The 21748-nt window shown below is 49.6% G+C and overlaps 1 protein-coding gene across 1 annotated transcript; it reads right to left on the bottom strand.

The window, feature by feature from the left end:
* Positions 1-1192: 1192 nt before the first annotated feature.
* On the bottom strand, positions 1193-18443 carry LOC110471571 (B-cell receptor CD22). The gene is made up of 10 exons (XM_085560428.1): positions 18413-18443; positions 16822-17019; positions 16331-16352; positions 4849-5061; positions 2472-2629; positions 2083-2382; positions 1915-2001; positions 1539-1560; positions 1380-1452; positions 1193-1267 (listed from the first exon to the last, which is right to left on the bottom strand). The coding sequence occupies exons 1-10, from the start codon at positions 18441-18443 to the stop codon at positions 1193-1195; spliced, it is 1179 nt and encodes a 392-aa protein (XP_085416554.1).
* Positions 18444-21748: the final 3305 nt, after the last annotated feature.

The following is a 21748-nucleotide window of genomic DNA, read 5'->3' as shown; positions in this document are numbered from 1 at the left end:
TCATTTTCATTTTCATTTTTATTTTTATTTTTATTTTTATTTTTATTTTTATTTTTATTTTTATTTTTATTTTTATTTTTATGAGAAACAACTGCTCACTTAAAAATTTTAACAGGTTTATTAAACCTTAGCAAAAATACAACAAAATTACTAAATAAGGAAAAACAGGCCTGGGAACCCCCCCCCGGTGGCTGCCTACCATGTGGCTCATCTTCAAGATGGGTTCTTTGCCTTTTATACCTCTGCGGGTTGCATCAGCCAACCCTGGCCCCTCCCAAAGTCTGTCGGTCAACTCTTCTTTGCCGTTTATCGGTGGACTCTGCTTTCTCGCAACTTGATTGGAAGGTCAGGTGTTGTCATGCTGTGCTCCCCCCACTAGCAACAAGCTCTTCCATTATCAACTGCCCCTTGCATGTTGCAAGGGCAGCATGTACATACCTTCCTTTTACCTGTCCTAAATAACTCAGTGGCAACAATACAGAGGGGGGGGGGGGGGGCGGAAAGGGAACTATGGGGAGAACAGAGGACATCTAATCAACAATATAGTTACAATAATGTAACAATACATCAATAAAGCTTCTCTTAATATTCATCACTTAATTGCAAGAGCAAATAATTTCATTATTCATCTATAACAATTTTTAAAATTTATTTTTATTTTTTTAATTTTTTCCTAATAAAGGACTGTTATCCCTACTCCCATATCTTTACTTGAGAGTTCCTTAATTCCAAAATTATCATAATTCAGAGGGATGGGGGTTATATTTTCCATTCAATAGAAGTGCCTACCTATCTTAAAAGCCACCTGTCTTTTCAAACCAAGACAGAGCCCCAAAAATCCTGTAAATCCCACACTAATCTGCTCAACAACCTGATCGGGACCTTCCTCCTCCCTGAATTGAACAGGAGCTAAACAAACAAAAACCATTTCCCCTTCGTTCATCAAAAAGCTGCATTTTCGGTCCCATGAGAGGGACAGGGGTGCTGAGCCCTCTGGTACTGGGGAAAGGAATGGGGAGCCCCTGGGGGTGCTGGGAGCACAGGAATGGGGAGCTCTGGGCAGCCCCATATGGGACTCCCCCCATTCATGTCCACCCCCCAGCACGGTGGGCACCCACAGGAACTGGAGGGTGGACACACATGGAGGGTGCCCTCGCACATGGACCTCCAGTGCCCCCAGTGCTCCCCAATGTCACAGCATGTTCTCGTAGATGTCATCAGGGTCCTGCTGTTGCCCGTGGGGTCCTGGCAGCTCCGTGTTGGTCACCTGGGGGGATGTGGCACAGGGAGCACTGCAAGACACCAGTTGGAGGAACCTGGGTGGGAGGTGACACCCATGGGTGACATGTCCCTGTCTGCCCCCCGTACTCACCCCCTGCCTTCTTGGTTTTTATGACCTGGCTGTACAGCACTGCCCCTGCCTCTGAGGGGGCCAAGGCCTCTGGGGGGGCCCTGCAGGGATAAGGGGTTGTGTGTGGGGGTGGGGAGGGTCACAGCAAGTGTAAAATGGGGGATCAGACATGGAGCCCCGCACTCACCTTTCCTGCTGCTTCCTGAGGGCTGCAAAAGAAAGGGAGAGGGGTGGCTGTGGAATCCTCCTGAACACTCTTGAGACCTCTGACTGTCCCTGGCAGCCTCGAGCATCCCTGAAGCCCCCAAAAAGCCTTGAATCACCTCTTGAACCCCCCAAGCTCCCAGACTCCCCCAAACCACTGATAGAACCCCCAGCTTCCCTGGAAAACCCTGCAGGACCTCCCCAAATCCCCCAGGACACCCAGATGACATCTCTGGGATTCAGCTTCAACCAAGTAAGGAAATATTGGTGCCACCCTATGGCTCCTGTACTCTGGGGGGGGGGGGGGGGGGGCTTCAGCTCTATCCCTAGGACCCCCATTCTCCCTCATTGTCACCCACCCAGGTGGTGCCACCAGTGACATCCCCCGAAGAGAGCCACAAGCAGGACCAGGATCAGGAGGGACCTGCTGACCCCTGCAGCCACTGCTGGGGACAGAGAGGGACACATCAGGGTCACCCTGAAGTGTAAGGATCCTGTATGCCCCGTGTGACCCTCTCTGAGCCCACCTGTGCCCTGTTCCTGTGTTGTCACCTCCAGGGCCAGCTCTGGGCTGGGTGCCCGGAACATGTGGTGCTCATCCTGTCCCAGCTGGTTGGTGGCCATGCACTGGTAGGTGCCTGAATGTCCCACATCGATGTCCCTGAGCTCCAGGAGGGGACTCTGGGCCACCTCCTGCCCATTGTGCAGCCAGGTGAAGGTGACAGGGGCTGAGCCCACCTGCACCGAGCAGCGCAGGGTCAGGGGATCACCTGCGCGCACCTGGTGTGCCAGGGGACCGGGGGTGATGGTGGCATTGGCCACAGGCACTGCGGGGACACAGACAGGGCTGGCACATGGTGAGGTGGGATGGGAGTGCTGTGGGTGGGGTTACCCTCTGCCCAAGGGTTCCTCTCACCCAAGATGGTGACATTCAGGGGGACACTCTTGGCCACGCTGTCCCCACACTGGTTACAGCCGCTGCCCTTGACCCCAACGTGCTGCAGATCCAGGCGGGGGCCAGTGTCGAGCGGTGCCCCCAAGCCCCCCACAGGTACCAGGAGAAGGACAGGGAACCTGTCACCACAGTCACCATGAGCGCAGCACCAGGCAGTCCCAAAGTGCCACCTGCCCCCCAGTGGGCTGTGCCAACAGAGATATCCCCAAGGGTGGAACCCCTGCAGGATGGGGAGACACCAGGGGTCAGTGAGGGACTCAGAGGGTGGTTGGGGAGGGGCAGGGAGAGCCCAGAGAGGGAGAGGGTTGTAGAGCTGGGGGAGGGGGGGGGTGAGGGGAGGGGGTGCAAGGAAGGATGGGGACTTCAGTGAGGGGACATCTGGAGAGGGAGATGGGGTGACCCCAGTGAGGGTATAGGAACAAAGGGAACGGATGGTGGGACTTGGGGATCGTGGAGGAACCTCAGAGAGGGGTAGGCTTGACTCAGATATGGGTGAAGGGAACCAGTGAGGGATGGAGTGGACCTGGGCACTAATGGAGGCAATTCCAGCAGGCTGTGGGAGTTCCCTGTGCCCATGTCCACACTCACTGCACACTGTGACGCAGAGCCAGGCGCTGCTCTTCCACACAGCTTCCCCCTCAGAGCACACTTTGCAGCTGTAATTCCCTGAGTGGGAGACCCCCACAGTGGGCACCAGCAGCTGTGGGGACCCCTGCAGGCCCCACACCACCTGCCCGTCCCAGTAGAACATGTGCAGGAGGGGGGCTCGGGGCCGCAGGGGATGGGGGTGCTGAGGCAACTGAGAGTCAGGGGGGACCCCTTGGTGGGCTCAAGGGGACCCTCCAGCACTGGCATAGTGAAGAGCTCTGGGAAGGAGAGGGGAGGGGGATTTGTGAACCCAAGTGCCTGGGGAGAGGCTGTGGGGGTGGCAGCTGTGGGCTGCTCACTGTGCACTGTCACCGGTGCGGACTCTTCCCATCCCCATGATACCCTGGATTTCACCTGGCCCTTGCATCTGTAGCAGCGGCTGTGGTGCAGCTGCAGATGGGACAGGGACAGCACGGTCCCATCATGGAGCTACCGCAGTTTCTTCTCCTCATAGTAGAAGGACACTGAGCTGACCGAGTGTCTCGATCCACTTATAGTGGGGTGTCGTGATGGTTCGTTAGCCAATCCCAAAGTGCAAAAGACAAACAGCATGGGACCATCAGTTTAATCACAACAAATGCACCTTTATTACGGACCAAAACAATAAATGCAACAGTGGGGTCAGAAAAGAACTAAAAAGGAGAGAGAGAGAGAGAGAAGAGGGCGTGGGAATAGCTACCAACACAGGCGAGGTCCTCACTGGTCCGGAAGATGGGGATCTGTCTTGTTGTGTTAGGGAGAGTCTCCAAAGTCCTACCCAACCCAGGGGTCCAGTTATAGTCCGCAGAGGGAAAAAGGGGGGAACATACAGAACAATGAGAGTCTATTGAAATTGCTGTGGGGGGAACAGGTGAATCTACAGAAAATCATCCAGGCAGAACAAACACAATGAAGAATAAGTCCATTGAAGTTACTGGAGAGGAGCAGGTCATGTCAATTGTGGTTATACCACCATTTTCTCCTATTCCCTGTGGTAGGGGTCTCAGTCTCAGTCCTCGGGGAGAGGGTTCTTGATCTCTGTCTGTCACGGTGGTAACAAAGCAGATGAGGGGTCTTCAGTGAGAGACCACCAGTTCATTTGGCTTAAAGGTGAAGAGTGAAGCAGGAATTGCAGCAGGCCGCCCTGTGCTGGGTCCACGCTGAGTCTTCGCCAAGTCCTTGCCAACTCCTTGCCAAGTTCTTGCTGGGCCTTGTTCGGAACAGCTGGCGTGACAGTACAGCGGCTGTACCTGCATGTTGCCTTCTCCAAGCCAGAACTGCAGTGGGGGAAGGGAGTTCCTTCTCATGGCAATCGGCAGGCAAAATGAGCAAGGGTCTTCAGATGGCATCTTACACCGAGTTGTCCTGCCAGCGCCGGCAGTGCAGTGTCACCGTGTTGTCCTCCAGCAGCGCCTACGCCTGCACCTACAGCACCAATGGGGCTGTGGAACACAGAGGACCTGTCACACCTGGGGACCTGGAGGGTCCCAATGCCACCACAACACCCATACTGGGTCACACCCAGTGCACCAGGGATCCCCAATTCCACAAACAGGGTCCTCTGGCACTGGGAGTCTCTGGGATGTGCCCATGTGCAGGGGATGGGCTCTGGTCACACCAGGAGATGGCCCATGGAGCAGACCCCACCCAGAGCCTTGGGGAAACCGCGGGTGCCAGGCTGGGGATATTCAGAACTCCCTCACCATCTCACACAGGGCTGAGCCCATTGCTGAGTCTGTCGCACGTGCAGGTGTGTCTCTCAGTGACGGTAACATGCTCACGTTCCTGCTCTCCCCAGCACTGCCATTCCTTGTACCAGGTGGTTGCATCGGCCATCCCCGAGCCCTGGCAGGTCAGTGTCACTGGGTTCACAGCACCATCAACATCCAGGGGGGCTCCACAAGGAGCTGGGTGGTCTGGGCACCTGTGGGTGACAGGGGACACCAGCCTGCCAGGGCCAACAAAGGGCTGGGTACAGCGGGGCAGGAACATGACATCTGCCGAGGAGTCACCAGTGAGGTCAAGGGTCTTGGCCTTGGAAGGGAGAAGGGACAGGGCTGGGTGGGGGTGGCACTGTGGAGACAGCAGCACACAGGGACATGGATTGTAGGGGCTCTTCCCAAACTGTCCCCATGGGGATGTTGGTGTGGCACAGATGTCTTGATGGGGACTCTGTGCTTGGCACAGGTCACTCCCAAGAGCCCCAGAGCCTCTGTCCCCATGGCCTGGGACATCTACCTGGTGCTTCTCCCCTTGTCCCTGTCCTGGCATCCCTGTGTCACTGTCCCTGTCCCCACAACTGCCCCAACCCCACAATGCCTCTCCCCACATTCCTGTCCCTCCAGCCCTGTACCGCCTGTCCTGTCCCCACAGTCACCCCATGACCCTGGTCACCTCCTGCACTGGCACTGCTGGCACTGGGGACCTCATGGCACCCCACAGCCCCCCTGTGCCCCCTCCCCACCAGGGCCCATCCCTGGGCTGTCAGGCCCGTGCCCGGGGCACTCACCCCACAGGAGCAGCGCCACCTTCCCAGCCATCCCGGTGTCCCCAGCCATGTGGACTGGCTGTCCCTGGCTGCTGTGGCCACCGCTCCCCTGGATGGTGGCTCTTTGGATGAAGGGGAAGGAAGCGAGGTCACGTCTCATCCCCACGTGTAGGTGGCCCATGGTTATGGGTATTCTCAGTTCAGTCAGAGAGAAAGGAGAGGTTTCTGCCAGGCTAGGGCCTGGGAAAGAGTTGCAAAGGAATGTAAATAATTATCTCTCTTGTTGTTCACATTATTTGTAGATATGTTTTGCCACTGTGCATCATTCAGAGCACACCAATGGTCTGAGATGTTTTTACTTTAAGACCAACGAAATTAATCTGCATGATGCTCTTTATAAAAAGAGCGATGTATTTGAAATAAATCAGTTGAGATCACTTCATATGGCCTTCTGACTGCAGTTCTTTCATTCCCGCCATGCCTCAACTGTGACACTTGGTGGGGGCAGGGTGGCCACAAGCTGGGGACAGACTGTGGGTAGGATGGGGACAGGCTGGGGACAAGGTTGTCCCTGGATCAGTGGGACATGGGCTTCCCAGAAGTGGGCTGCTTTTTGGGTTTTGGAGAGCCAGGGATGGATGTCCAGGAGAATGGGGTCCCTGTGGAATGGGGGTCTTGAGGAGGCGGAGTCACCAGGGGTGGGGGGGCCATGTGAATGGGGGTCACCAAGGCTGGGGGCATTCACAGATGCTCATTTCCTGGGCAGGCATCACGTGGGGGTCCTAGGTAACTCTGCCCTTGACTTTTTCCTCTCTTTCTCTTTCTTCCTTATTTTCCTCACTTTTGTGCCATGTCCCTTTACCACCAGTTCCCAGCTCAGCAAACCTGAGGAGCACCTAAGCAGGGAATCGGTTGGGGGGAGTGGGAAAATGGGGTGTGGGGGGGGCAGGGAAGGGTGAAGAGTCTGTTGGGGATGGGGGTGTACAGCTGTGCCCCCTAAACACTTTCACTCTCATGCAGCAGAAGGAAGTTTATTGGGTTTTGGAAGAAATTCTGTTCCAGGCTTCTCCATTCCTGCTCATCATGCAGGATTTGAACCAGAAAGAGCAGCTCGGAAATGGAGCCCCATGCAGGAAGGAGCCCCAAACTCCTGCTCCTTGAAGCCAGTGGCCATCCAAGGCTGGAGCCCAGCCATGGCCCAGCCCCACTGCACAGGGGTGGCCACTGGCCAGCCCTGCTCTGGCCAGCCCCAGGTGGCAGCCTGGACCTGAGGGTCCCCCCAGCCCCCTTGGCTTTGATTCTGGCAGCTTTAGAGCTGCTGCAGAGGTGAGAATTCTGAGGGCGAAGTGGCCTGGCTGTGGTTTGGTCAGCCCTGCAAGAAGCACAAAACCCAAAGGGAGCCCAAGTAGTGGCTCTGTGAGGGCCTTGGATGGTTTTTAGGGCAGGGCTGGCTGGAAACCCCCCTGCAGGGGCAGCTGAGAGGGAACCAGTCCAGAAATACAGAAATTGATAATTTTGTCTCTGTCCCCAAGGGTCTGAGAGAACCACAAAACTACTACAAATCCCACAACACTCTGCTCAACAACCTGACCTGGACCCTCCTCCTTCTTCCTGCCTTGCCACATGCCCTGTACCCACCATATGCCGCTCTCTCACTGCCTATGGTACCTGAATGGGGAGAGAAAATTGAACAAAGGGCTCTTGGGTTGAGACAAGGACCAGCAGAGATCACTCATCAAATCCTATCACAGGTAAAACAGCCTTGGAATTAGAGATATTAAACAAATTTATTGCTCATAAAATCAGAGCAGGATAAGGAGAAGTCAAATAAAACCTTTAATACACCTTCGCCCTGTTATAAATAATTATGTCGTCATTGGCTTTCACTATTATATTGGCTTTTCCAAATTATTTTGATAAACTACTGTTTGTAATCACGTCTTAATTTCCTTTTAAACACTCCAATTTGTCAACCTTTTTACCCTAATCCCTATGTAGAATATATATTTTACCATGACAAATATATTATAGTTTAGAGTCTTGCAAAATATCACAATAGAGACTATGTGCTCTGTATTATAACATTAACTGTTGCAGAAGAAGCTAATGCTTTCATTTGTGTAACTAAATGATAACTTTGAGAATAACTCAGATAATTTTATGAAATAGTGTCCTGATTTAGGGTAATTCTGGGAGAAAAATCTCTAAAGGGGCTTTGTCTAGAAAAACAAATTCAAGTGGGCCCTCCCCCAGCTGGTTCGGGAGAAAGATTGACTTGAAGAAAAGTGGAAAAAACTATATAATAGGCAAAGCATTCACCAGTACAAAAACTGAACAGTATTAAACAATAAAACTTCTTGCCGCTCCGAAAAAGATAATAACCTCAGAAAAGTCCCTTTTGTGGGCTTTAGTTCTGCTTACTGAGTCTCTTATCAGTCCCTCTGGCACTGGAAATGCCATGGCCCAGGTCTGGCCCCATGGGCTACAGAAGTGAGCTCCCAGTGCTCTTCTTGGTGTTCAGTCCAGAGCAGGTTTAAACAGGTCCAAAGAAAAAGAAAACCCACAGTCTGTGGAACATCTGTGCCTCAGCTAGCTAAAAACTAACTAAAAGCAAAGGAGAGCTCTGTCCCGTTGTCTGTCTGTCTGCAAACAACACAGTCCAGGAGGAGGATGCAGGGGAGCAAGTGACATTTCTGGTAACACTCCACGCTTCTTCTCTCCCCACTTCGCTCTTGGTACCAGTTTTAAATGTGCAAATCTTATTATCCAGCATAGACAGAACAGACAACTGGGGATACAAGCATCATATAGTTAACCTTGGACATTCCACCCCTTATCCTCAAATGTTCTTCTTACTATTAAAACTAATATATATTCTAACTCTACAAACACATACATTGTACATATCCAGCTATACACAGATAATGGTAGTAATAGTCTGCAAATAGTGATTTATACAGAGCTCTTAGTTAACAATTAGATCTCCCTGAGGTACACATTGTGTTATCTTTCTATATTATCTACCATGTGTATCCTGGTCCTTGAGTAAAGACAACTCCACTAATGGGTTTGTTTGTACTTGAGGCAGAATTGATCTAAACAGTTTTCCTTCATAAAGCCTTGATATCTACCACTGGGACTTTGTTTCTGTCTACTGTATGCAGGGTCTTAGATTGGGCAGGGCCCACTTGGTTGGTAGAGCTTCGGTTGTTATCTAATCAGGTGTTTTTGTCAGATGCTGCTCCTAATTTTTGAAAGATCCCCCACCTAATACTTTCAAGGTGGTTTTTAATAGTCCATTGTACTTCAATTTCTTTGTAGTTGGTACATGGTAGGGGATATGATACATCCACTCAATGCCATATTCCCTTGTCCAAGTGTTGATAAGTCTGTTCTTGAAATGAGTCCCATTGTCTGACTCAGTCCTCTCAGGAGTACCATGCCTTTAGGGATTTGTTTTTCAAGGCCTAGGATAGTGTTATGGGCCCTACCATGAGGTACAGGGTAGGTCTCCAACCATCTAATGGTGGTTTCTACTATTATGAGCACATAGTGCTTACTTTGGTGTGATGAGGTACTGTGATGTAGTTAATCTGCCAGACCTCCCCATACTTATATTTGGACCACCGCCCACTATACCAGAGGGGTTTCAGTTGCTTGGTTTGTTTTATCAAAGCACGTCTCACAGTCATGAATAATCTGAGAAATATTGTTCATTATTAAATCCACTTCTTGGTCTTGTGTTTATTTATAGATAGTATCTTTATCACAGGTAGTATCTTTATCCTGATGACCTGAGGCACCATGAGCTCATTTAGTTAGGAATAACGTTCTCTTGTGTTGTAATCTAAGTTTATCTTTGATACCTTTATTCTTGCAGCCTGATCTACTTGTTGATTGTTTTCGTGTTCCTCATTGGTTCTATTCCTGGGGATATGGATATCTACATTATGAATTTTCACAGGTAGTTTCTTTATTCTGGTAGTGATGTTTTCTTACTCCTCACCAGTCTAAACTTGTTTTCTTCTATGATGATAATTAGCCTTTTTCCACTTTTCTAGACAACTTCACAGAGCATTGGTTACTACCCATGAATTAGTGTGGAGGTAGAGTTTTGGTCACTTCTTTTTTTTCAGTAACGTCTAGGGCCACTTTATTGACTTTAAATTCAGCACGTTGAACTTGATTCACCTTTTTTTTCGGTACTTTGTGTAACCTGTTGCGTGGGGTTCCATATGGTTGCTTTCTACTTCCGGTTCATCCTTACAATGCAGTAAGATCTATTAGTAAAAAGAGGGTAGTGCGTTTCTCTTGCTGGCAGTTGGTTATATGGTAGAGCTTTTTTAGCACATGTTATTTGTTCTTGTTCCTCTTTGTTAGTGAGATTAAAGTTTTTATCTTCTGGACAGTTTGTAATTATCTCCAAAATCTTAGGGTGATTTAGTCTTCTAATACAGGTGCACTGTGTGGTGAGGGTAATCTATTTGTTCTATGTGGTATTGGTGATATGGTGGATAGAGGGAACCTTTGTTCTGAATATGCACCCCAGCACCAGTAGCTGAGGTGCTAGGAGGAGTTGTGTTTCAGTGCTGATCATCTCTGAGGCAGTTTGGACTCCTTCATAGACTGCTAAAATTTCCTTTTCTGTTGGAGAGTAGTTGGTTTCAGACCTTTGGTAGTTTTGATTTCAAAATCTTAGTGGTTGGTTGTCGCTGTAGGACACGTGAAAGCACGACGCGAGCCACCTGCTGCTTGCAAGGTAAAAAAGGCCCATTTATTATCTGACTCTGTCTTTTATACCTTCCCAAGGGTGACATTGGATTGGAGAGTGAATGGGCCACCTCTCCAAAGACATTGGACAAACCACCAGTACATCAAGTGTTCTCCACCCCCATAAAAGAATGTAAACAATATGTTGTTTACAGAAATTGTGTGGGAAAGTTCTCCAAAGGAATGTAAACTCAGAAGGCTTTAGGAAGTTTTAAGAATCAGGGTGACAGTTGGTCTTGAATTTCACTAGGTACTTTTTGCTAAAGGCTCCAGGATAGACTATGGCTCCTGGCTGCAGAGTTGAGTATGTTCTTCACATTTGGTCCTGTCCTGACTGGGTTAAGGGCTATTGTATAAGTGATCTTCTGTTTGATCTGGATAAAGGTTTGTTGCTGTTTAGGGCCCCACTGGAAAGTGTTTTTCTTGTGGGTGATTAGGTAAAGAGGGTTCATAATCTGGTTGTACTTGGGAAGTACAAAAGCCTATGGTGCTTAGAGAACGCTTGTGTTTCTTTCTTGTTGATTGGTGGAGACATTGTTGTGATCTTGTTGATGATATCAGTGGTAATCTGACACTACTAATCTTGTCATTTTACTCCCAGGAACTGGATCTCTTGAGCAGGTCCCTTGATTTTGCTCTTTCCAGGAGAATCTGGATGATATTTTTTCCTTTCTTAGGCACTTCTGCTGCCATGTTCTCCCACACAATGATGTCATCAATGTACTGCAGATGTTCTGGAGCTTCACCTTTTTCTAGTGCAGCTTGGATAAATTCATGGCAGATTGTGGGGCTGTGTTTCTACCCCTGAGGTAGTCACTTCCAGGTGTACTGCATGCCCCCCCCAGGTGAAAGTAAACTGAAGCCTGCATTCTGCTGCCAGAGGAAAGAGAAAAATGCATTAGTAATGTTAATAGTGCCATACCATTTTGCTGCCTTGGACTTTGTACTGGAGTTCTAACATATCTGGTACAGCAGCGCTCAGTGGTGGAGTTACTTCACTCAAGGTATGATAGTCTACAGGCAATCTTCATTCTCATTCAGATTTGTTCAGAGGCTAAATGGGGTTGTTAAAGGGTGAGTGGGTTTTGCTGACCACTCTTTGGTTTTTCAGCTCATGGAACATTTTGTAGATGGGGATCACAGCATCTTGAGTTGTTCTGTACTGTTGGGGGTGTACTGTTGAGGTGGTAATTTATATTCATTCTTCTTTTATCTTCAGGAGTCCTACTGCAGATGGGTTTTCTGATAGTCCAGGAAACTACAGGTGTTTAACTGCTTAATGTTTTCTGCCTCTACAGCCACTATCCTAAATGCTTACCTGAGTTCTTTTGGGTCTTTGAAATATCCACTTTGGAGGAAGTCTATGCCCAAAATGCATAGGGTTTCTGGGCCAGTTATAATAGAATGTTTCTTCCACTTATTTCCAGTCAGGCACACCTCAGCTTCTACTAAAGTCAAATCTTGTGATCCCCCTGTAACACCAGTAATAGAAATGGATTCTGTCTTTTTCTTGATGGGATTAGTATGTACTGTGCACCAGTGTTACTAAAGCCTCATATTTTTGTGGTTCTGATGTGTCAAGCCAACAAATCCACAGAGTCCAAAAAACAGGATTTTCCCTAGCCTCTCCCTAGTTAGAGGTAGGGCTCCTCTAAGCCTGGTGATCCTTCCTTCCCTGGGTATATGTTTTGGAGGTTCCCTCAAGGGGATTTGATATATCATCATCATCATCCATGATAGTTCGTTTACAGGCTACTGGAGTTGCTTCTTTTTTGATGGAACTTCCTCTCTGAGTCTTATTGTTTTCTAATTCAAGTACCCATCATGCCAGAGCAGCAGTAGATTTTCCATCCCATTTCTTCATGTTTTCTCCATAATCACACAGAAAGAACTACAGCTCAGGTCATGGGGTGTGCCTCCTCTCCCCATCTGTGGGACATCTATGTTTGGTACCAGAACCTCTGATTTGTATTGCCAAGATTTGGAGAAATCCCTCTTTCATCTCCTCCCTGAGTTTATTGTGATTCTCCTCTATCTTATCGTCTAGTTTCCGCAGACCTGTTTCTACAGATTCTTGCATGTGTTGGGCCGTGCACAGCATCTGCATATGGAGCTTCTTCGCCATATCAAACAGGGTTCCCTCAATGCTATCCCACTTTATTGTTAACAGAGCATATTCTTGTGGTCTAAGTCGTACAAATTTTCACCACATAACAGGTGTACATGATACTAAGTCTGGATTTACAGTTTTTAGGTCATCTGAGAAGACAATTTCTGTCACTGTCATTTTTCTCTAATGTTGAATCTCTTGTTCTATGGTATTCCACTGGGTTTGCTGCATATAGAGATTGTCTGTACACAGATATCTTTTTGCCACACTTCCCAGCACCCGAGCCCAGAGACTGTGAGGGTTAGCCCCTCTCATAATTCCTTGGTCGATAACTGGATCATGTGACAGGGATCCTAAATGCCTCACTTCGCTACCATCTAGAATTGTAGTCTCACTTGTAATATCCTTGACAGAGTAATCAACTAATTACAGATTTATTAGGTTGTTGAGTGTATTTCTTTCTTAGACCACAAAGGTCCTTCAGGGAAAAGGACTTAAGAGTGACTGCTGATTTTGTTCTTGGTTTTGAGGGTACTTCCCCCAGATCATCACCATCCACAGGTTGATTACTTTTAAATGTGTGTTTTCTGCCTGTCGTGGTAGGAGCAACAGCCATTGGTTGAGGCGCACTGTTTGGTTTAGTTGCTGGTTTAGGCGCTGGTTTAGGCTTGTTGTCTGCTTTAGCTACAACCTGAGCAGCTGGGGTGTTGGCTGCAGCCTGAGTGACTGGGATAGCTGCTGATTTACCTCCCTGCTCTCCTGCCTCTATCTGCTGTCCTACAGTAGCTAATAGTATGTGATAACCATAGGTCAAGGCCCAGCTTATTGTAATGATACTTTTCTCCTTAGAGTCATCATGGCACTTCTCTTCCAGGTATTTCCCCACCTCAACTGGGTTCTGAATTTGTTCATGTGGAAAATTCCAGGCTACAGGGTCAGAAAATTCCTTCAGGGTTTGGTCCATATCCTCCCATTTTCCACACCACTCAGGATTTTTCACACCTGGGTCTACTTCTGGGTTAGGGGTCTCATCAGCTCTTCTGGATATCTCAGCCCTAATTCTAGACCAACTGTAGACCATATAAAGGAAGCTTATCAAATTAAATACCAGGACAGTGCTAACTTTAACATTCAGGGGAAACTGAACACTCTTTAAAAATGGCATAACAGATTTAAAGAGGAAGAAGGAAAAGAAAGGCTGAAAAGCCTCATCCCCTGTTCCTCCTCTAACAAACTGGATGCAATTACTAATAAACTCCCAAAACATGCTACTGAAACAAGGACACTGGGCAGGACAAAGAAACCATAACCTATACTTATCTTGAACAGACTCCAGTACTATTGTAAACTCCCTGTAAATGATTATCACTGAGCCCATGTCTGAGATTGAAAGACAAGATGTTTTCTAGTACCATCTGTGTAGCAGTTGCCCTTTGGGCAGTTTTCCTTATCTCCTGTTAATGCCACATGACTCAGAAGTAACTCTCCAGGAGCCAGTTTTGTGATCAAAGACACACCTCATGACTCAGAATGACATCAGTCGATTGTGAGATGCTCCACCCAGGGTGGTGGAGCTAAGCCTAATTCCCACCTATATATATCCTGGGATTTCTAGACAGAAAAAGAGCTTTCCCACAAGTTTCCAAGAGGACATAGCTGGGGTTTTCCACTGGACTGAATACACTTGTTCTACAGGACCACTGTACAAACAGAAACCACATCTGCCACTCTAAGAGGACTGCAGTCACTCCAATTTGGACTGCTACCACACCGGCCAAGGGAGCGTCAAGTTGTATTCTGACTTTGTCGGTGGTCTTCCTTCTGAATTATTGCATGTATTTTGTCTCTATTCCTTTTTCCCAATAAATTATGTTTCTGACTTGGAGTCTCTCACTGGTTTTGCTTTCAAACCAGAAGAGCCCAGTACAATAGTTATTCTAATCCATGGTCTGCTGCTGTAAAAACTACGTGTTATGGACAATACTGGAGCTATTTCTGGATAAGAAAATAATCCTAGGGACTAGAAAGGTATTAAAACCTCAAAAAAGCCTAGAGACCAGAACCACATGAAGGCCTCCACCCTGAGAGACATTATGAATTCAAGCAACATGGCTACTGACTGCTTTATCTTAATATAGAGTAAGCACAACTAAAATGCAATCAGTACAGATTTTTTCCACTTTCTCAAGCCACACATTGGGTGCCAAAAAATTGTATTTGTCCTGGTTTAGGGTAATTTTAGGAGGAAAACCTCTAAGGGGGCTTCCTCTAGAAAAACAGATTTAAGCGGCCCCTCCCCCAACTGGTTTGGGAAAAATATTTCCTTCGAGAAAAGTAGAAAAAACTATTTATTTAACAGGCAATGCATTTACCAGTACAAAAACTGAACAGTATTAAAAAATAAAACTTCTTGTCACTCCAAAAGAGATAATAACCTCACAAAAGTCCCTTTTGTGGGCTTTAGTTCTGCTTACTGAGTCTCTTATCAGTCCCTCTGGCACTGGAAATGCCGTGGCCCAGGTCTGGCCCCATGGGCTACAGAAGTGAGCTCCCAGTGCTCTTCTTGGTGTTCAGTCCAGAGCAGGTTTAAACAGGTCCAAAGAAAAAGAAAACCCACAGTCCGTGGAACATCTGTGCCTCAGCTAGTTAAAAACTAACTAAAAGCAAAGGAGAGCTCTGTCCTGCTGTCTGTCTATCCACAGACAACACAGTCCAGGAGGAGGCAAGTGACGGTTCTTGTAACAAACTCCACGCTCCTTCTCTCCCCACTTTGCTCTTGGAACCAGTCTTAAATGTGCAAATCTTATTATCCAGCATAGACAGAACAGACAACTGGGGATACAAGTATCATATAGCCAACCCTGGGCATAGCTAATGTTGATTTCATGTACTGGTGGAGTATCTTATCTGTATGATAACACTGAAAAGAAGCAACTAAATAAACATCAAAAGAAAGGATGGAAAGAGGAATTTACCACTGACCCTTCAGTTATCAGGAACTGTCACACTACAGAATAGGAGGGCCTTGTGAGGACATAAAATATATAAACTTAATCTGCAGTATGGTATGTACTTTAAGAAAACGGATCAAGGGTCAAACCAAGCAATAGAATTCTCAGAACTTGTAAACTTGAAAGAATGTTTGAATATGTATAACCCTCTTGAGTATTTTCAATACAATGAACAGGTCTATAAGAATAACTGTAGTTAACCCATGGGTGTCTGGCAGTTGCCAAGCACCCAGCCCACTGTTTACTGTCCCTTTTATCCCTGATTAAACATTCACAAATTTTAAAGAGTGAGCCTTGTTTCTCACACAGTTTAATCAAAAACCTTCATTTTGGGTACAATAAGAGTGAAAAGGGTTTGTGTCCCACCCCAGCACTGGAAGGGGGAATGAGGAGCCCTGAGGGGTGCTCTGAAAATGAAGTAGACATCCCTGAGGGGAATCAATGCCCCCGAGTGCTGCCAGTGTCTCCCAGTGTCACAGCACACTCTTGAGGGTGTTACAGGGGGTCCCACTGTGCCTTGTAGGGTCCTGACACATCCATATTGGTCATTTGTGGATCCCGAGTTGGGGCAAGTCCAGGGGACACCTGTGGGGGAGATTCCAGTTGTGGGAACCAGGGTGGGAGGGTGACAGTTGTGGATGATGTGTCCCAGTCAACCTCGTACTCACCCCCTGCCCACTCAGTGCCCCTCACATGGGGGTCCAGCACCAGCCCCTCCTCTGGGGGAGTCCTGTGGGGTTAAGGGTGGGGGGGGGTTGGGTGGTATCTCGGGAGGGGGAAAAAGGGAATCCCCGCAAGAGCCCCCCCCACTCACCAGTCCTGGGGCTTCCTGGCAGCTGCAAGGAAAAGGGGAGGGGGTGATGGAGGGGACCCTGGGACCCCTGAACCTTCCTGGAACCTCGGCAGCTCCAACCAACCACAGGACCCCCAGATCCCCACTGCAGCCCTGATTCGCACCGGATCCCTGATCTCTGCTCTCACTCTGGGGGCTTCCTCTCACTCCAGGACCCCCATCCCCCCACATTGTCACCCACCCCGGCGGTGCCACCAGACACAGCCCCTAGTGACAGCCAGGAGCAGGAGCAGAAACAGGAGGGTCCTGCCGACATTCACAGCCACTGCTGGGGTCAGATGGGGACACACCAGGGTCATCCTGAACTATGGGGGTCATTAACAGCTTGGTGACTGCTTGTGAGCCCACCTGTGACTAAGGGTGAGCAAGGGGTCATCTCCAGGGTCAACTCTGGGCTGAGTGCCCGGAACACATGGTGTCTATCCTGTCCCAGCTGGTTGGTGGCCACGCACTGGTAGGTGCCTGAATGTCCCACTTTGATGTCCCCGAGATCCAGGAGGGGATCTGGGCCACCTCCTGCCCGTTGTGCAGCCAGGTGAAGGTGACAGGGGCTGAGCCCACCTGCACCAAGCAGCGCACGGTCACGGGGTCACCTGTGTGCACCTGGTGTGCCAGGGGACCGGGGGTGATGGTGGCATTGGCCGTGGGCACTGCAGAGACAGAGAGAGGGCTGGCACCTGGTGAGGTGGGATGGGGATGCTGTGGTTGGGGTAAACCCCAGCCTGAGGGTCCTTCTCACCCAGGACAGTGACAGTCAGGGGGAAACTCTTGGTCACACTGTCCCCATTGCTGACTCAGCACTGATACTGGCAACTGTCACAATGTGCCACAGCTCCAGGTAGGGGCCAATGCCCAGTGGTGCCCCCGAGCCCTCCCAGTGCCAGGAGAATGAGAGGGGACCTGTCCCTGCAGCCAGCACACAGCTCAGCACCAGGCTGTCCCCCAGTGCCACCTGTGCCCTGGGGGGCTGTGACCACAGTGACGCGCCTGCGAACGAGAGCCCTGCTGGGTGGACAGACCCCAGGGGACAGTGAGGGACTCAGAGGATGGTCGGAGACAGGCAGGGAAAGCCCAGTGAGGGAATGAAGGAGAGGGGCTGCAGAGACAGAAGTAGCTTGGAAAGGAACTCCAAGTAAGGATGGGGGGTTCAGGGAGGGGACACCTTGAGAGGGATGGGGATGACACCCGCTGGACAGGAAAGTAAATTAATATTCCATCTAAAATGTTAAGTGAGCTTGACACAGATGTAGATGACACCCATCATGCGGTTCTGCAAAACAGAGCTGCCACTAATTTCCTTCTTCTAGCACAAAGACATGGGTATGAAAAATTTGAAGACATGTGCTGCATGAATTTGGCTGACCACTTTCAATCAATTCACAGTTATCACAATTAAAAGACAACATGAAGGAACTTGTTATGGTAGACCTTCCGTTTGCTAATTGGCTCAATTTTTTAGGTTTTGCTAGTTGAGTCAAAGATTTAGTTCATTTTGCTATTGTATTTTTACTTATTACTATGATTAGTTTAGTCTCTATACTGTGTTTATTATAGTGTATGCAGAAGATAGTGCACTGTGCCTTCAAGTCAGCCTGGGTAGCTCTGAAAAAAAAGAGGGAATTGTTATAGAATTTCTGAGAGACAGAGAGCATGATTTATGTCTGGAGTGAGACTTGAGCTACCCACTCAGACTAGGCCCTGATAAGTGGCATTGATGGGGGCTCGAAGCCTTTGGTGCAATGAGAATTCAGTTGTGGCGCAGTTAGAAATTATGTTAAGGTAACTGCAAAGTAATGAGCTATCCGAGCATGAATTAGAGTAGAGCTGCAGTGTGAAATTTTGACCACCTTAAGGCAAAGGTAAACAATGTTAGCATGCCAATCAGAGTGCCTTTGTAAACTGTAAACTATAGGGAAGTGTATATGAACTGCCATCTTATCACAAATAGAGGGGAGAACGTTGCATTAATCATATTGGTTGGATGTGCGTTCTGTCCTGTCCAGCTCATCTGATTTTATGAGGTCCCTGGCTTTTCACCCTCACCCGCCTCATGGCCTCTGTGCCATATCCACATGGTGCTTTTCCCCTTGCTCCTGTCCCCTTGCTCCTGTCCTGTCCTGTGTCTCTGTTCCTATCCCCACAGCTGCCCCAGCTCCAGTATGCCTCTCTCCACATTCCTTTCTCTACAGTCCTGTTATGAATAAATTCAGTTTTATATTGAAAATGTTAATTAAAATGCTGTTAACTGTTCAAACCCTGTTAAAATCCCCTTTATGTGCACCCTTGTTATGTTTCCCCCTTGCCTCGCTTGTCCTTCACTTTGTGACCGTCGGGTTTTTTACTGCCGCTGCTCCCCAAAATGGCGGCCGCTTCACCTCCGGTAATATGCAAATCGCGAACTGTACGCGAAATCCCGAAAAGAGCCCCAAGGAAAATGAGCCACACCAACTTTGGGGCCACGGACCGGATCGGACAATCAGCAAGAGGTCCCTGGACATAGCCAGACCCACAGAACAGCCGCCGACATGCCGCCCTAACTTAAAGAGTGTGACTGCGGAATCAGGACCCCAGACAATGAGCCAAAAATCGCCTTCCTGGGCACGCCCGCGAGGACAGAAGCCCCGGTTCTGCTGCCTAGCGGACCTGATCTCCTCCTCCTCAGCGTCACCAAGTGGGAGCAGCGGTGGTGTGCGCGACCCCTTGGGCCCCCAACCCAGAGCTGTTCACTCAATAAAGGCCTTAAAAAGGAGCAGGTCTCCTGGCCCATTTATTTCAGCTGGGGGCTCGTCCAGGATCTGTGCCACACCTGAAGAGGACACCAGGATTGGGACGGCCGCCCTTCCTGGGCCTCCAGGACTGCTGGACAGATCCAGACAGAGAGGGACCAACTCGGGGACCAACGACACAGAGGAGCACCGGAGGGTGAGAACCCCAGTGGTGGGCGTGGGAGACGAGCAAGTGGGGTGTGAGTGAGACGAGGGCTGGCAGCTCGGACCCTCAAAGCGACAGTGAACCCCTAGTACTGCGGTTCCGGACTCCCACGAGGGGGCCGGCCGGGAACGGGGGGAAGCGAAAGGAAGTGGAGTGAAAGAGGCGTCTCCCGGGGTTATTAAGGGCCCCTCCCGAGCGTGCAAGGGATAGCCAGTGTGAGTGGCACGCGAGGGGTTAGGTTCCCCCGAAGGAAACGGAGCAGCTTGGGTAGGTCCGGGCGTGGGGACTACCCAGGCATTGTGTGAGTCCCACGCAGTTACTGGGTGCCCCCAGGCACTGCCGGCATCGAGCGCTCACGAGGGCCCTGACTTCCTAGGGTCGAGCCAGAAGCGCCATAGGTGGCGTGCTGCCACGGTCCCAGGGAGGGGGGCTGTAAACCCACACCCGAGGGCACCGGGGTGGGGAGTTTGGTGGAGGGCAAGGATAGGCGCCACGCACACCCACACGCATCCTTATCGGCTAGGCCACTTTGCTGGGGAGAGGTGGTCAAGCCCGTTCGGGCGGACGGCGATAGGGGGAACAGACCGGAGTCTCCTGGGCCCTTCCTGCCTCCGTGATCAAATCGAGGAAGGGGCCGTAACCAGAACAGGGCAGTCTGACCCGGGGGAGGATTTGTCCAACCCGGCGGGAGGTCAGGCCAAGGAAGGTCCTGGCGCAGGGGGCTTCTGGTACGGGATACCCTGGCTGGTGTGGCCTAACAAGTGCCCAGGAGTAGGCAAGGCATGGGGGTACATAGGGGGTCATACCACTAGGGTGGGCCCTGGCATCGAACTAGCCTAGGGGGTGGGCCTAGGGAGTCGGTGCTGAAGGAGTGAGTGCGGGGCATCGGGCTGGCCTAGGGGGTAGGCCTAGGGAGTTGGTGCCGTAGTTCCCTCCCTCGTCTTGTGAAACAAACGGGCAAATCCGTGGGGGCACCCGCCTCATAGAAGAGGACGGAGGGAAGAGGTGTGTGATCACCCGGGTGAGCGAGTGTGAGTGTATTCTTGTGTGTTTGTTCCCTGGAGTGTAAGGAAGGTGTGAGTATTTGAGAGGGATTAAGTTAGATTGGGGGGGAAAAGGTTTGTGTTGGAGTTGAGCAGTTTCGTTTGAGGAGTGTGTTAAGTTTTTGGTTCCCTCCTTCGTTTTGTAAATCAAACAGGCAAATTTGTGGGGGCGCCCGCCTCACGGAAAAGGAAGGAGGGAAAAGAAAAAGGGATTTTGTGTTGCCTGTCAGTAATTTTCCATTCGGGTAGGGGCACCTTAAAGGGATTTAAGTTAGAAGTTTAAAAATGGGAAAGTGTGTAAGTAAGAGAGGAATTCCCCAAGACGAAGAAGTGAAAAATATCCCCATGGAGAGCCCATTAGGGCAGATGTTAGACCGCTGGGAGTCACAGGAGGCCACCAAGACACTAGATTAAGTAAAAATGATCTATTATTGCACTGAGATTTGGCCTAAATACAAATTACCAGGGAAGTGGCCTTGGTGTGGAACGAATGACCAGTGGATGTGCTCCCAGCTGAATAATTATCTAAAAACACAGGAGGCTCCAGATGTGGAGCAGATGGAATATGCAGCATGCTGGCTGAAAAATATAAGCCATGAGAGTGCTAAAATCCATAAGTTAAAGAAAAAGGGAGAGAATGAGGAGGAAAGTGGAGGGAAACAAACCACCCATAAGACCTGGGATCCCCTAGACCATCTACCGCCTCCTCCACCCCCACTTTACCCAAATCTGAACCTCAACCCTTTACCTCCCTTATTAGCCCCTCCAGCTGTCATCCCACTACCACCCCCATCTAATGTCCCTGTATTTCCAGACCCTAACCCTGTACCTACTCTTCCAACACCCACCTCAACTGCACCCCCAACTTCTCTTTCTGGGCTGACTCCTTCGGCAACATCCCCCAATTCTCCTCCTCCTCCAACACCATCCTTGATTCCACCGAAGGTCCCTGACCCTGGGGTGGAACCTTCCCCCGCCCCTATAGTAACTCTCCCTATTTCCCTGAGTGAACCCCCACACCAGAACCCAGCTTCAGGCTCTAACTCACTGAGCTGGCCCTCCTCTACAGCACCGACATCCATCCCCTTACCACCTCTGGACTGGGACTCGAACACACCTGCCTTAGCAGTTCAGAATAGTGAAGGTCCTTGGTGTAACACGAGGTCTAGAATGATGAAGCCCGAAAAGATGATGCCTCTCAGGGAGGTGCCTATGAGGAGAGCGCTGGGAGGAGTGGGATTTGTGAATGCGCCACTCACGGCCTTGGAGGTACGGAGTTTTAAGAAGGAGCTGGGGAATTTGGTAGAAGATCCTGTGGGGATCTCCAACCAGGTGGATCAGTTTTTAGGACCTAACATCTACACCTGGGGGGAGTTGAATTCCATCCTAAACATTCTATTCTGTC

This window comes from Lonchura striata, chromosome 25 (assembly GCF_050655825.1).
Source record: "Lonchura striata isolate lonStrDom1 chromosome 25, ASM5065582v1, whole genome shotgun sequence".
Taxonomy (NCBI): Eukaryota; Metazoa; Chordata; class Aves; order Passeriformes; family Estrildidae; genus Lonchura; species Lonchura striata.
Note: the sequence above shows the minus strand (reverse complement) of the source record. Positions and strands in the feature narration are given on the sequence as shown.

What these genes read in the sequence shown, in the direction of transcription:
- LOC110471571 (XM_085560428.1), bottom strand. Translation starts at nt 18,443, where the DNA reads ATGTGGATATGGCACAGAGGCCATGAGGCGG. An exon ending in GCACAGAGGCCATGAGGCGG is followed by an intron (nt 17,020 to 18,412) that starts GTGAGGGTGAAA and finishes CTGTCTCTGCAG; the next exon opens with TGCCCACGGCCAATGCCACC. An exon ending in AACACAGGAACAGGGCACAG is followed by an intron (nt 2,002 to 2,082) that starts GTGGGCTCAGAG and finishes CTCTGTCCCCAG; the next exon opens with CAGTGGCTGCAGGGGTCAGC.